The sequence below is a fragment of the Pundamilia nyererei genome, unplaced genomic scaffold, assembly GCF_000239375.1.
Source record: "Pundamilia nyererei isolate P.nyererei 1_Seehausen unplaced genomic scaffold, PunNye1.0 scaffold00047, whole genome shotgun sequence".
Classification (NCBI taxonomy): Eukaryota; Metazoa; Chordata; class Actinopteri; order Cichliformes; family Cichlidae; genus Pundamilia; species Pundamilia nyererei.
In genome coordinates this window covers 3,343,593-3,359,274 of record NW_005187448.1, presented here as the reverse complement: position 1 = coordinate 3,359,274, position 15,682 = coordinate 3,343,593, and the positions used below count along the sequence as shown (strand labels likewise).

The 15,682-nt window shown below is 40.0% G+C and overlaps 2 protein-coding genes across 2 annotated transcripts in view; both read left to right on the top strand.

The window, feature by feature from the left end:
- Nucleotides 1-4,668, top strand: asb8 (ankyrin repeat and SOCS box containing 8). The gene is made up of 4 exons (XM_005732649.1): nucleotides 1-492; nucleotides 1,311-1,487; nucleotides 1,582-1,686; nucleotides 2,349-4,668. The coding sequence occupies exons 2-4, from the start codon at nucleotides 1,359-1,361 to the stop codon at nucleotides 2,982-2,984; spliced, it is 870 nt and encodes a 289-aa protein (XP_005732706.1). The 5' UTR covers nucleotides 1-492; nucleotides 1,311-1,358; the 3' UTR covers nucleotides 2,985-4,668.
- A 2,769-nt stretch (nucleotides 4,669-7,437) lies between these two features.
- atf7a (activating transcription factor 7a) overlaps nucleotides 7,438-15,682 on the top strand; it is an 18,493-nt gene continuing 10,248 nt past the window's right edge. The window contains exons 1-2 of the mRNA XM_005732648.1: nucleotides 7,438-7,521; nucleotides 13,921-13,992. Coding sequence (XP_005732705.1) covers nucleotides 13,945-13,992 — 48 coding nt within the window. The 5' untranslated portion in view covers nucleotides 7,438-7,521; nucleotides 13,921-13,944. The remainder of the gene's footprint in view (nucleotides 7,522-13,920; nucleotides 13,993-15,682) is intronic.

The following is a 15,682-nucleotide window of genomic DNA, read 5'->3' as shown; positions in this document are numbered from 1 at the left end:
TATATGTGGTTCGGCTACCCATTTTTAGGCGCGTATGCTGAGAGTTGATGTCGGCATGGGACTATCAGGTTCAGGATTAGGTTAAACCTTAGGGATAAAGTAAGAAGATGATAAAAACTGCTTATCCTTAGCTAGTACTCTCCTGATCATCGGAGTCCAACTCCCCACCTCCTCTGCCGCTGTTTCTGCTAGCTGAGCCCCTAACATGGACATAAACTGAAAGAATCCGTGGCACGCCGGTGGTAGCCTGCCTGAGTACACTTGGCGAGGACGTGGAGTTCTGCCAGGCCCCGTAAACGTCGGTGTTCAGAGAAAATGTCAGGTTATACCAAATTACTGCGGACAGTCAGCGTCCACTCTGCCCGCGTTTAAATACCGAGGTTCGAGACAGAGGGCGTGGCCCTAGTGGTGACGTTTCGTGTTTATGTGAAAGCTAGCAGCGGTCGGTCTATACAGTAACCTGCCAGACCTTCAAGCCGTGGACTGTAAACGGTATGGGTTTTCACCAGCATTGTTTAATTCTTGTTGATTCGTGCGAGCTGTGTTGGAAGGCGAGTTTACAAGTAGTTGGTAGTTATGTCAGCGGTTTTTCTCCGTCTGTGAGTGTCGTTTGTTCCTGCATCTCGAAGCTAACATTACCTCGCAGCTAGCTAGCCTAGCTAGCAGGATAGTGGGAAGTGTAGCCGGGTATGATTGTTTTTCTTTTGCCTATAAACTCCTCCGGTCAGCGCGAAGTAACCCTTGTGGTTTCTACGCCAACGTTAAAGCGTTTACTTGATTGTAAACCTTGTGTCATTGTTGCAGACTTTGTTTATTTTTGCAGAGTGAGCTAAGGTTAGCTGTGTGTGTCAGTCATTTGTTAAAAGCAGCGGCGATAGCTGCTTATAGATGTGGCTCGTATCTACTTCAGTTAGGTAGCAACAGCAAAATAAAGTTGGGTGTCATCTCCCTGATTACAGCTGAGCCTTGCACCATCTAGATTATACGACAAGACATCGTGTCCAACCCACACCCAAACAGATAATAGTCGGGAAAGATAATTTTGAATATTAATTTTGGTATTTTAACAAAGCTGTGTGAAATTTCGGTCTTTAGTTAAACAATTTCTAACACATTCTGTATGTAAATTGAAAATATTTTGTATTTATAGCAAGCATATAACTCATCAAACCAAAGCACTGGTATACTGAATAAAACAGGTCTGCGTGCATACTTAGGCACGATAAACTGTGAAATGTCTGTTTTATATTCTGTTGACTCACTGTGTCTTAGAAGTTGTAATCAAGCAATTTTTAAAAACTGTGTTTCAGTGTGCCATAGCGTCACCCCTGCCTGGGTGCAATGCTCTTCTGTTACACATGAGCTCTACTATGTGGTACATCATGCAAAGCATTCAGAGTAAATATTCCCTGTCTGAGCGGCTCATCCGAACAATTGCAGCCATTCGCTCATTCCCGCACGACAATGTGGAGGATCTTATCCGTAAGGTAGGCTTGCTTATCTTCCAGTCAAAGTGACGTAAACAATCCCCTGTAGTGTCATGAGTGTAATGTTGATATTGTTATTTCCTGGCTGATTAAGGGTGCTGATGTGAATCGGATGCATGGCACACTCAAACCCCTGCACTGTGCCTGTATGGTTGCTGATGCTGACTGTGTGGAGCTGCTGCTGGAGAAGGGGGCAGAGGTATGTTACAGCTGCACACGGAAGTTTTTCATATTCACTTTAGATTTATTCGGCACCTTTAAAGGTTTTGGCCTTAAGGCGGGTAAGTATGCATGCAAACACAGTCAGTGTAAGTGTGAGCAGGACAAAGGTTAAAAGCTTTCTAAATGTAAAGAAGACACCTAGCATTGTTTACACTGAAGGATTCATGTTGAGTCATGATCTGAAACCACTGGCTGTCTGGAAAGATAGGGAAATTGTATCAGTTTATTTTAGTAGTACTGTGTACATGTGGTGGGGATATGGGAGAATTGAAAGGGTTAATTGTTACAATTATTTGATGGAAACTATCCTCTGTAAATTGAGTTTTACTTTCAGGTCTCACAGCATTCACATTCATTCCCTGTTTCTTTAGATGATCACTGAGCAGTTTTCATTTGGACTATTTGGTAGACTGTCGTTCTTTTGTTTTTGATATAATTTAATGGTGCAAACAATTTCTGAATCATCTGGTTATTCCATTTCACCCTCCTTTTACATCTGTGCTGCAACACATGAGCCAAAATATCTGGCAGACGTTGAGACGCCTACACAGTCACTTCTCAGGGCACCCTGCAGCTTTGTGCTATTTAATTAAGTCTTGTTGGCATAAGACTGCTCATTATGCTGAATTTTCTCATCAGGTAAATGCTTTGGATGGCTATAATCGTACAGCACTGCACTATGCAGCAGAGAAGGATGAGAGCTGTGTGGAGCTGCTGTTGGAATATGGAGCCCAGCCAAATGCCCTGGATGGCAATAAAGACACTCCTCTTCACTGGGCCGCCTTCAAAGATAATCCTGAGTGTGTAAGGGCCCTGCTGGAGAGCGGGGCCTGCCCCAATGCCCGTGACTATAACAATGACACACCTCTTAGCTGGGCAGCAATGAAAGGCAACCTTGAAAGTGTCAAAGTGCTATTAGACTATGGAGCGCAGGTCCATGTAACTAACCTGAAGGGCCAGACCCCTATCTCCCGGCTGGTGGCCCTGTTGGCCCGAGGCCTGGGCACCGAACAAGAGGAAGAGTGTTTGGAGCTACTGTGTCGAGCAGCAGGGAGGTTTGAGATTCGACGGGCCGACGGCACCCTTCCCAGGGAGCTGAGTAAAGATCCCCAGCTGCTGGCGAGGCTGACCAACATGGTGGCTCAGGCGCCCACGCTTCGCTCTCTGGCACGCTGTGCAGTACGGCAAAGTCTCGGAGTGCAATTCCTCCCCACGGCTGTCAAAGAGCTTCCTTTACCAGAGACTATCAAAGACTATCTGCTGTTGAGAGACTGAAAATGAAGCTGTTTCTTCAGACCTCACTGGCTCATTATTAAAGAGCTCATCACACTGCATTGCACACTGCAAGGAAGTGTCTCCACGGTATTAAAGAGTTGTCCAACCTTTCTGCAATTTATTACAATATATGTGATAGGAGGAATGATGAACTTAATGTATTTTTCTTTACAAAAAATCTAAATAAGCAGTGAGTGAACTGCAGATCAATATATTTTCATTTGTAGAATCAAGTTGGCACCAGTGCATTCTCCTCATGCGTTGAGTATCTCAAAGCCTGTTTTAAGGAAATCTTTCCCACTTTCTTTGCAGAAAGAAAGTATAACATCAGGTTTATTCAGCTCCATCATAGTAACGGTGTGTGTATGTATGTGCATCTAATCATCCAGCTGTTTTGGTTCATGAATAGTCAGAAATTAAAGTTATTATCTTGCCTGCTAAATTCACAGGAAGTATGAATGTTACTTTTTAAAATGTAAATATAATTTAAAAGAGTTTGCCACAAACAATGAGGAAAGTCATAAATTACAGAATGAGTATATGCTCGTTATACCTTTTTAGAGTGAAACAAACAGTTGATGAATGAGGACTCATGTCCATTGGTGCATGCTGTCCTGTATTTGTAATAGAGTGTGTCGTGTGAAGGTGGTTTATATGTTGGAGTTGGAGTGGTCATCTTTCTCTCTGACACCCTGAAGAGCTCATGCTGCAGTCATTTTTGATATACCAATAGAAGTAAACACATCAGATTTAAAGAAAACAGAGTGTGGGGGTTAACACAGCAAGAACGTCCTGGATCAGTGGATGGCTGGTGCGAAGTTTTCATGTTCTCCCCATGCCTGCGTGGGTTTTCTCTGGGTTATTCCAGGTTACTCCCACGCTCTGAGAACATGCATGTTAGGTTAACTAGAGAATTGGCTGTGAGTGTTCGTTTTTCTCTGTGTTAGCTCTGTGGCAGACTGGCGGCCTGTTGGGGTTGCACCGTTCTTTTTGTCCTGTGACTGCTGGGATGGATAGCCCCACCCCACCAAAAAAAAAGAAAGAAAAGTGAGGCTCAAAAATGGATAGAAGAAAACACTTGAGCAGATTAGAAATTATGCCAGATGGCAGCAGTTTTATTTATGTCGATGCAGCAGAAGGTTGGTAACTATTACTGGTTTCACATGATGTGCCAGGCACACTAACTTTGCCTCCATAGTCTTTGGAAGTTCTTCTGCTCTGATAGCAAGTCTGCAGTCTTGTGATTTAGTATTTATTTGGTCTATATTTTAATAAAATGAAATAAAAAGTTGCAGTTCCAGTTGCCAATAAGGAATAAAGTTGTTGTTTTTTGTTTTATTTTTATTATCAGTGGAAGTTTTCAGTCTTAACTTGCAAAAGTTTGTGTTTCAAGGGTGCTCGCTGGTCCAACATTTTGCAGGATATTTGAAAGTGACTTTATTTTAAATTGTTACGTATTAGGACCATGATATGGCATGATGACTAAGTTTGTGTCTTTGAAGGATTCACTAACTTGCAATTTGTTAAAGCACTTGTCTACAATCTGACAATTTCTGTGCTTGATTATGTTTGCCTTTCTACAAATGTGTAAAAGTTAACCTCTAGATCATGTCTTGTGTACACCAGCAAAGGTGCTTTTTTTCTTCTTTGTAAACATACTGCAAGTAAATGCCTTTATATTCCAGCTCACTCTTTTCTCTCTGCTCTTCACAAAAATCACACATTGATAGCTCATATATATCAAGTCACAATTAATTACATCTAATAGAGAATACTTGATGTCTATACCTGTTATTGACTGCGCTGTGATTGTTTTACAATATGCATATACAACACAGGTTATATCTAATAACAAACTGTTACAGTAAGCACTGTCACTGATGACCAAACATTCACAGTGACAGCGTTTTAAAACACGAGCCATGATGGGGTTTTTTAAACTTTGTTCCTGCTTCTGGCATGTCAAATATCTTTCATTAAAGAGACCATATACCAAGTGCAATTATTAAAGCTCAGTGCATGGCTACAGGCTACCATGAACTGAACATAACATAACATATGTAGCTTTGTCAAAATATACACTCATGTGTTACTTTCTTTAGATGCATCTTGCTAGTACTGGGTTGGACCCCTTTTTTACTTCCAGAGTTTCTTTAATTCTTCATAACAAGGTTCGACTGCTGGAAACATTTTTAAGAAATTTTGGGCCATATTGACATGACGACATGACATATTTGTGCAGATTTGGGGGCCACAGGTCCACCATGTGAAGCACCCGATCCACCACATCCCAAGCGTGCTCTAGTGAACTCATTGTCATTGTACAAGAAACCAGTTTGAGATGATTTGAGCTTTGTAACATGGTGCATTTTTCAGCTGCAAGCAGCCACCAAAGATAGCTACACTGTGGTTATGAAGGGACGGACATGTTCAGCAATAACACTCAGACTGTGGCATTTAAATGATGCTTAGTTGTTACTACGTGGTCCAAAGTGTGCCAAGAAAATATCCCTTCACCATTACACCACCGGCAGACTAGATCCGTGCTTTTATGTTGTTTTTTTATTCTGACCCTATGCTCATCAGACCAGAAAGCGTTTTTCGAATCCTTTGTGCTTTGTTTTAGGCAAGCTTCACTTTCCTGTTCTCAGCTGTCAGGAGTAGCATACGGTGTGGTCTGCTGCTGCTGTAGCCCTTATGCTTTGTGGTTCCATGTTCAGAGATGCTCTTTTGCATACCTTGGTTTTAAGGAGTGGTTATTTGAGTTACTGTTCCCTTCCTATTAGGTCTAAGCAGTCCAACTATTCTCCTTTCCCATTCTCATGTGCATTTTGGACTTCATCAGGTCGTCTTCATCTCTAATTGCCAAAATGCATTGAGTTGTTGCCATGTAATTGGCTGATATTTGTGTTAATGTACAGTTGAAAAGTGTACCTAATAAAGTGACCAGTGGGTGTATAACCTAAATTCAGAAGTAATATTCATGATCTGCTGCATCTAACATATTCTCTCAAGGGCATGAATAATAAAAAATAAGAGTTTTAGTACACATGTTGGAGTGGATCACAGCGGCTACAGCGAGCAGTTCAGAGGAAACGGATAATATATTTATACTTAGTATTTGTGAAGTAATTTCTAATTGTAGTGCAAAAAAATGCCCAGAGTATCGATGGAGTTATGATAGAAGTGCTATTTACAACAGTTAAACAAGGTTTGTATTTAATTTTACATTTTAAAATGCTAAATGCTTTTTTTCTGGGGAAAGCTCTTGACAAACATATTTAAGTCAAAGAAATGACCAATTATACCGTTACTTCAGTGTTTTGGAAAGAATTTGAAAGCTACCATTAGCACCTTCAATTCTCATATTATCCATTGGGGGTCCCTCTAGCCCTGTCTCTAAGTCACCAGCTTGTAAGACTGCCTTTGAAGTAAATGTGACACTTCTATATCGGAGGAAACATTTATTGTTAAGCAACACTGGCTGTAGATTACATCAGCCAGTTTATCTGAATACATTTTTGAATGCATTTTTCAAATGTATAAGAAGAGCTACATTTACATGATCACAAGTTCAGGCATATTCATTTGTGATTTTTTTTTTAACCAGCTATTTGGGGCTTGTACCTTTACAAAGGGATAAGTTGAGAGTATCAGGAAGGAAACCAAATCAAGAGGGGAACGACCCCACTGTTGACAGCTGTGACATACCATGTAACAAAACTTCAATCAGTGACTTGAAAAAATGAAGATATCATGAAACTAATATGCACCACAAGTATCATCATTTTAATGTTTTATCATGTTTTTTGAATCACACAGATGCACAGTCAGTAACTTTTTAAATTAATGACATGTTGATGATATCAGACAAATGAGACATATCTTAAAAATGTAAGTGACAGTTCAAGCTTCCAAAAAGCTTCTACATACGATGTACAGTATTTAAAAGGATGTGTTATATTCGCAAAAGTTTATTGTTTGAAAACCCATCAAATTCATACAGTTATGAGGGGAATTCTTACCCTGCAAAGCCAAATTTACCTCTTTTCACGAGTCAGTTACAATTAATATCTTAATTGCACCCACTGTATAGGTGGACTTGAAGTCAATGTTTCTCTGTTTAAGCTTTAATAAATGACACAGAAAACATAAAGACTGTTTTCCCATCTAGTCATCCTATGCTTAAAGATATATACAAAGGCTGAGGGGGGGGATTCCGGCCCCGGAATTGGCGGCAGGAAAAAAATGTAAGAGTAAGGGTTACAATTTCTGATGAGTCAGAAAAATATTCAAAAATTAAGTTTCGTTTCATCATTAAACTGCAGAAAATTTGGGTTGAATTTATATACACAGAACTTTCATTATGATTAAATTAAAACAAAACAAAACAAATAAATGTAGGAGCTTTCTGGTGCATTTCTTTACATGTGGCCAGGCAGAGATAGCTTGTACGAAATCTCGCGATAAGTCCGCGTCGAGGGGAGTGTCAAATTCCAAGAGAGAGGAGAGGGGAGTCAGAGAGAGGGGCGCGAGGGTGAGTTTGTAAACACTTTATTAACCTTTAAATTCACCATAGATTATTCGAGTATAGTAAATGATTACAATGTCACGCTCGACACGACACTTTTCAGTGTTTGCTGACGTTAAAACGACACGTCTATGTAGTTGTCAAAACTGTTGTGGGAGCTACAACGTTTCATTCGGACCCACTGTGTCTCGCTTTGCACTCAAGTGTCACTCCGCCAACCAACTAAGTGCTAGCCTTTTCGGCTGTTGTTACTCTAAATACCCGAAGTGCACTTTGAAATACAGCAATTCACGTCGGATGTTATTAAATTGATTTTAATATATGTCTATTGTCATGGCAGAAAGTGGTAGCAAGTGCTGCTATCACTCACTTTTTAAGTGTGCGCTCGGCCTGTTGTTAACGCTAGCCACATTAGCTAGCCATTAGTTTTGCGTTGATAGGAAAAAAAACGTTGATTTCGAGATTTTAGCCAATCAGATTCAGCTGTCGGACGTTATTGACAGGGTTCGAACCTATGAGTGCCCTAGAAGTCGCTAACTGACGCTCTCGTGGCCAATTGCTGAACAGAATAGGCGGCATTGTTACGGGAAAAGGCTGGGCTTATGTACCCGTACGTAGCCAGAGGTAATGGAGGCTAAAAAAGACAAACCTTTTCGACACAGTTAGCGGTGTCTTCACAAAGGAACTAAAGTTTGTGGAACTTTGGGAATTCAACTTTAAAATAATCTTCGTTTATATTGCCGAATATGTGGAAAAAAGCGCGCTCGTGTAGATTTTTTGGCGGTAGGATATATTGCGAGAATTTGGGTTTGCAAGAAAACCTTAAAAAAAAAAGTACTAATGATATCCACAGTATTGCAATTTGAACTGCTCAACGCCCCACGATCCATGTCTCCATCCATGTCAACACCTTCCTGAGAAATGTAGGTCATGTTTTTGGCAGAGTTGTGCATCATTCCTTCACTAAGAGAAGTGTTAGAACTGAGAAAACTGCACTATGTCTTGTCCAACCAAATACATGCAATTACTGAAGAGTAATGCGAGATGTTTGGAAGTTGGACCCAACACAAATGTTCTTTGCAGCTTGAAAATGAAACTTTTTTTTTAACGTGTATATTGCATGCTTTTAGGCATTTCTGTTGATTAGATTAGTTAAGTAATGATTGGCTTGAAAGTGTTGTAGAGTATGGGTAAAAGCTACTGGCTACATTTCAATGTGGTGTTCTTCTTTTTGAATTTATAGTTATAAATCTATATTTGCTTGTTAAAGTTGCAGACCACAATCAAATCTACAAAATGTCTCTGATTTAATTTTAGGAAGCTCCCTTGAGTCCATCCTGTATTGTCCTGCATCAACACTGATTTAGCTTTCAGGCCTTGTTGGTTATGCAGAAGTAGGAATAGGATTTCTTTTGTTCCATTTACTAAATCTTGTGCTCACTTTGCTTACATAAACAAAACACTTTGGTTCTTGCACACACCCAGCCATAAACCTGGATGTCCTGTCTCAAATGCTCACCTCTGATCCCATAATTATCCAAGCACATATTTGATTTGCATTTTTTTTCTTTCACGGTTTCTTTTTTTATCCCTCTCCCCTCCAGCCCCCTTTAGTTATTTTTCTCTTTGTGGGGTCTCCCTACCCTCTGGCAATTTAAGCCCCAGATTCCACAGTCATGGCTGCAGTGCAAGCTATTAATACAGTTTGTTTAGTCAGTTTCCTAGCAGGCGGCGTCAAACACTGGATGGCTGTGGCTGATTATAGCTGGGACTTGTTCCCTTACACCTGCTGAGTCGGAGAAATCCAAGTTAATGTTGGGACTTTGGCATCGACTCAATGAGAGAGACAGAAATGAGAACGCTTTGAGTGCTTCCATGTCACCTTGGATGAAAGGAGGTGAAAATACTTGATATCAAAACCTGTAATTGATATCAGTGATGTGCATCAGGACTGATGTAACGAGTTGACTGATTATCTCGCATGAAATTGGGGGTCTGCATGAAGTAGCTATTTGAGGGTATAGGAAAACGTTAGTGAGACACTTCTGACAGTCGCAACATTAATTTAACTGTATCATTTCTACCTGTAAAAAATAAATAAATAAATAAATAAATCTAGGCGGTAATTACGGATGGCTTCTTAATGTGAAGCAAGTAAAAGATGCTGAAGAAAAGACCTTAACACATCTGTTTTAATCAGTTTAAGCAATTGGTTGGGGCAGCTATGAAAACAAATGGTGTTTTCCACCCCTGTCATCTGGAATTTATGGTGGATTTTCCACAAAATCAAATCCCACATTTCATGTTGGTGCCAGCCAGCCAAGTTAATGTCTAGCATGTCTTTAGTAAGATGTAAACTTTGAAATCTGTTCCTACTCCTGATGCCAGATGTGTCCATTTCCTCAAACAGTCCACACCCTCGGTATAACGAGCTAGATGGAGTATCTCGTTTGCAGACACGTCCACCCAAATAGACTCAGTAGATTGGAAGCACTTTGTGAGGGGCCTTGCACTGACCTGTTGCCTGCAAGAAATCAGACTTCTCTGTTTCATGGGTTCTTTGACGTGTGCAGAGAGGGGCAGCGTTTGCCTGCAAATATGATGCAGACCCCTTTTCTCATGAAGCAGAGAGACACAACCGTTAGGTTTGTTACAAGCTAAGCTTCACGGGAGAGTGTCTTATTCCAGCGCAAGGCTTCGGTAATCGCGCGCTGGCTCAAGGACTGCAGAGGGAGAGATGGAAGGAGGAAAATATACTGACTTCAACATTGGGAAAACTTTCAGACATTTATGCCTCGCCAAAAAAATGAATAATCTGTCCCACTCAATAATGTTAAATGACATGCACAACACATGTTAGAGGTACAGCCGAGGTTAATGTGGTCAGTAACTCAGAAATAGTGAAACATTTTTAATTTGTCTTTTCTTTCCAGTTTGTTGAAAACCTCTATGTACTAAGCAACTTTTTATTTTCACAAACAAATTTTTGCTCAAAAGTAATGAGACTGCAATGTTACTATACTCAACAGATTTCTCCTCTTTGGTTTTTGACCCTACCTGTTGAAAATTTGTCTATGCTTGGCTGCAAACAAGATTCAAATCCTTATATCCCAGGTGAACGTGTTCTTTCATAACATCTCTGCCCTGTTGGGCTATTGACCGGGGACGTCTGGGAATGTCTCGTGGCTTCTCATTGGATGACTTTGGCGATGTGATCCCTTGGGCCGTATGGGTAGCTGTGTGGTGTGGTGTTTGCTCCGGTGCATCCCGCAGTTGCTCAATCACCTTAGGATGTTGGAAGTTGTACTCATCAGTTTTTGCATTGTAGTGGCTGCATTGTCCTGCTGAGTGGGGAATCGGGCGAGGACGAGTGACGTTACCATTGTTGTCACACACAAAAAAACCTGCGCTCAAAATTAATATTAAATTAAGATACTCGTTTGCAAGAGTATCAATGCAAACAGTGGTGTCTTTGCATCTTCCAGCTGACACACAACTGCATGCAGCACCATTGTAGTCAGGCCCACAGCTCCTCCCCTCACTAACAGCTGAAGTAGTTATTGTCCATAATACCGAACAACACTTTAGAAGGAATTTCAGAGGTCAGTAAAGCTCTAGTTTCAACAACATTGAAATATTAAACAGTTATCTAACCAGCACACATGGTAATGATAGCTGTTTAACTATTAGTAATTGCCCCATAGCCACATTAGTAATATGTTATCATTAACAGATGATAGTCGACTGTAGTTAGACAAAAGATGAATAATTATTGCAGGCTGAATGGGCTATTGAGCTGTAACAGACTGGATTACAGACACATGGAGAACTGGGCATTTTGCTGGCTTTTCAGAGCAGTTGGGGAAGCATAGTTGAACTGAGCAGAGAGTCCAGAGTGTGGAGAACTAATTGGAGCAAATAGAGAGTGAAATCTGGAGCAGTGCAGCAGAATTGGACGGGTTTCAGTCTTGAAGAGCAGAGCTGAGTATGTGAAGAGCTGCAGACTGAGGAGCAGTGTGAACTGTATTCAACATCTGCTGCCGGCAGATGTGGACCAGATGAGAAACCTGAGCTTTTTTTATTTTATTTTTAACAAATGTTTATCAAAATCTGTTTCTTGTTTTGTTGTTGCCAGCTGTGAGGTCAGTTTTAAAATCCAATCGAGGACCGGTTAAGTCTTTCAGTTTTTGTTCGTGAAGATAAATTTCTTTAACCTTCAAAATCTGTAATTTATGGAAAATTAGTGTAAAAAAAAAAGTTAACTTTTTCACGATATCACTACTTTGACATTATTTAGTTGCAGGATGCAGAAAATCTTGCCTGTGGTATTGAAAAGGGTATCGAATATTTTTCTGTGTACAAGTGTTGAGTTTGAAATTCTAGTATCATGACAACTTTAGACTGCCTCAATGCTTAGTTGGTATGTGTCACAATAACATGTATAAATGCATAATACATATATACCAGGGGCAAGGATTTTCCAGCAGTTGTAATGAAATAATGTATAATGTTATTCACTTTGCCTGCCAGTGGTTGTAAGGTAGTGCTCAACTGGTCTGGTCTTGAAAGACCTGTGATTGGCCCATCGGCTATATTTTCTAAATATATGTTTTCTAAAGCTGGAAAACTTTTGCTTTTTGAATTGCAATAAACTGAAAGATAATTATGGACTGTCAGTTGATGGTTAAAAACAGAGAGTCTACCCCGGCTTCAAATCAGCATTTTTTTTAAAGTAAAACTTTAAGAGGTGAATCACAAAAGACATCCTAGGGCTTGTGTTAAATCACAAAAGTCTGACAACATTTTTGCTCAAGAGCTGGAGAACATTGAGTATAATATATACAGTATATTACATAAATACCAGTGAGTGGCTTTATTTTTCCTTTGTGTACATGTTGGTTGTGTCTGCGTGTGTACATAACAAAGTCCTCGATGCAGTTGGTGTATTTTCAGTGGGACAGTGTTGTGTAATAGCTGCCAGACGTCACTCTGGGCCAGCTGAGAATGCTAAAACATTCATGTCCGTTGCCTCTACCCCCTCCCCCCTCCCCTCCAATTTCCCGATTTAAATTTAATGAGTTATTTTTCTAAACTTCCCAGTTTGTCTCCACGTGCAGTGTTGTTCAGCTGTGCAGAGCAGCGCAGGGTGGGGGTGGGTTGGTGGCATTAGAGATTGAAGCAGTATGCTTGCATTTTTTTGCCACTTCAGAAGAAGAAAACAAATAAAACATGCACGTATTTAACTCTCAACAACAGCATATAATAAGAAGGTGAGAGGGGTGTTGTGTATAACTTTTATTGGAAAGCTTTTTAGGTTTTTTAGTAGATTAGAAGGGCCAACAGTGCTGCCCACATATGCCTCTATTTTTACTTACTTTATAAAATACTGTTAATACTGTGTTAATAGTACACTAAAACTAAAATCCTGGGGCACATTTATTAGAAGTTAAGAAATACAAAACGGCGTGATTATGCCCTGAAATATTTTTGAAATAATGGTTATCTTTTGATGAATTTTTTTTATGTTGAATGTCTTTTTTTTGTAAGTCATGTTAACAACCAGCTAGCAAAAGGTAGCTACACTCTAACAATATATACATATTGGTAAAAAAAAACTATACATAATTTAAAGTACTTACTAATATAACAATAAACTGTGGTTAAATGTTCATGTTTCAAAAAACTTGTTAGTTTTAGCTATGTCAAATTACCTTAAAACTCTTAATCCTGCTTCTCAGGAGCTGAACCATCCACTTTAAGATTGCAAAATTTCATAATATTTAAAATATAAGTATCAGATGTTCATTTAGAAGTAGTAAGATGACCTGGAGAACAAAACGCAGCGAGGTCAATGGGAATGTGTCCAGTGCCAGAGATCTGTTGTGTGGAAACACATGAAAACCTTCATAAAGTGAATGAGGAGGTACTTAACCTTAGATTGCATGTGCGTGCACAGAGAAACAGCTGACTCAGAGAGCGGGAAACATTGAATGAGGGGTACGAGAAGGGGAGGGGAGGCAAGGTGGCAGAGAGGTGAGGAGAGAGTAGTAATGAGAGAAGGAGGCATTGGAAGTGAGGAAAAACGAGACAGGGAAAGAGAAGGAGACGGAGATGTCTTTGTGTAAACGGTAGCTGCCGTCCTCTCGTGTAAGCAGGCTCCTCATTGGCCAGCCCGAAGCCCCCGTGTGTGTGAAGGAAGTATCACCAGGGAAACTTCTTCTCGCTGCCACTGTGCGTGTTTTCCTCCTTGCCAGGGTTATTTTTAAATACCATTCGGCTTCCTGCTCAGACTAAAGACTACAAGCCACAGCATCACTGTTTTGTTGTTTTCAGGATTTTGCCAGTACACACACCAACAAAAAAAAAAAAAAAGCTGCAACAATGTTCTCTTCTCCTCTACCACAGTTACATTGCAGGCTCTTTGCAAAAATGGGGGACGACCGACCTTTTGTGTGCAGTGCTCCTGGATGCGGACAGGTAAGTCCTCTCTTTTCGTGTCCTGCTCTCTGTGGTAGTAATCTTTGCCTTTTGTAATTGCTTACCAAAGGTCAGTACTGCACTTCACAGTATTGTACTTCTCAAAGAAAACTATATGAAACCTAAAAATAAATAGACGTTCTTTTTGAGAACGCACTGGTTTTAATGTAGCGCTATATACAACAACCCTGAAAAGATCCGTTCTCACTGCAAGCGTAAACGGACATATTTATGCAACACTTATAATTAACATCACACCGATGACATTCATGCTAGCATGCCGTTTTGTGAGACAATGCTGTCTCCTTTTGCAATGACTCACTGGAAGCTCCAGTGAGTAATCAGCACCGTTATTGTTTCAACCTGTCACTGCTGACTTCTAAGCGCCTGCAGACACAGGTTTGAGCCGAGGCAGTGACTCAGCTGAGTGCCAGTAGTGCACTCACATGCCTGTTACGTGGTGTTTCGACGAGGCTTGGTTTGATATCATAGAATAGAAGAAGGAAGAAATTAAAAAGGTGTTTGTTCTTAGACTCATGATTATTCAACACAGGAAATCATCATGTCTGATGCTGTGTTCATTTGGGTGTGATATCCTTAGAGCTAGTAGTGAAATGGCTCCTGGGAATCTGAAGGAAGAAAGTGTTTATGGGTTTACGCAATACTTGGGATTCTTGGGACTCCTTCCATGCTCTGATCAGAAGAATGGGATTGTGGTTTGAACAGCAGTCATGTAAAGCAGTTGAACATGCATAGTCGATAAATAAGTGATGATGAGTTGTTTGGTAATTTTCTTTTCAGAACATCGCAGACATCTAGGGACCCTTCCTTTGTCTTTCTTTACATGTTTTTGTGATGTAAATACTCTGCATATTTTATTGGTTTGATTACTAATTTATTTTACTGCTTAAGCAACAGAGACCTAAAGAGGCAAAGTGATGTGGATGACAGTGCTGGTCTGCAGCTGTGTCACTCTCAAAGCATTGTTTTAGAGCCAGACTGTTGTATAAACAGGTGTGGGATGGCAGAGTGGTGCTAGATGTTTGGGTATGTTGTCAGTATCGCAGTGCCACCTCACTTTAGAGAACCCGTACAAGGTTATAAACAAACAGTTTTCTTTCTTTTGTTTTGGTTGAATCTATGTCAAAGGGCAGAAGAAATGCAAAACAAAAATAATGAGAAAAGAAATCACATTTGCTTAACACCTTTTTAAGAAACACAGTCACTTTACACACACTATCTGATATCACTGTGTTGGTGTTTCTATGTCATGATAATTATGTTAGAGTAGCATTATCCAAGAATTTGGCTAATGATCATATATTTATTCTATTGTACGAAAAAATAAAGAAAACACTTGAAATTCTTACAATTCTTTCCAGAACAGAATTTTATATAAACAAAGAGGAAAACATGTCTTTTTTCCCCACATTGCAAAGCTACGATAGCACAACTACATGATCGTTCAGTTGCACTGCTGATCCTGATCTAAAGCCTGAACCATGAAATAATTGCCAGAAAATTAAAATTTTTTGGAAATTGAGTGTTTATTGAACTTTCTGATGAGATAAAAAAAAATCATTTGCACATATTAGCTTTAATTTGTAGAAACTGTGTATCAAATATGATACCATTGGCTCTAAAGCGTTAAGATAATGCAGGAACTACACCAACACGGGGGTATCAGATG

Coding starts and splice junctions, on each gene's coding strand:
- asb8 (XM_005732649.1), top strand. CDS start 1,359: ATGAGCTCTACTATGTGGTACATCATGCAAAGCATTCAGAGTAAATAT. Junction 1,488..1,581: donor TGGAGGATCTTATCCGTAAG/GTAGGCTTGCTT, acceptor TGGCTGATTAAG/GGTGCTGATGTGAATCGGAT. Junction 1,687..2,348: donor TGCTGGAGAAGGGGGCAGAG/GTATGTTACAGC, acceptor TTTTCTCATCAG/GTAAATGCTTTGGATGGCTA.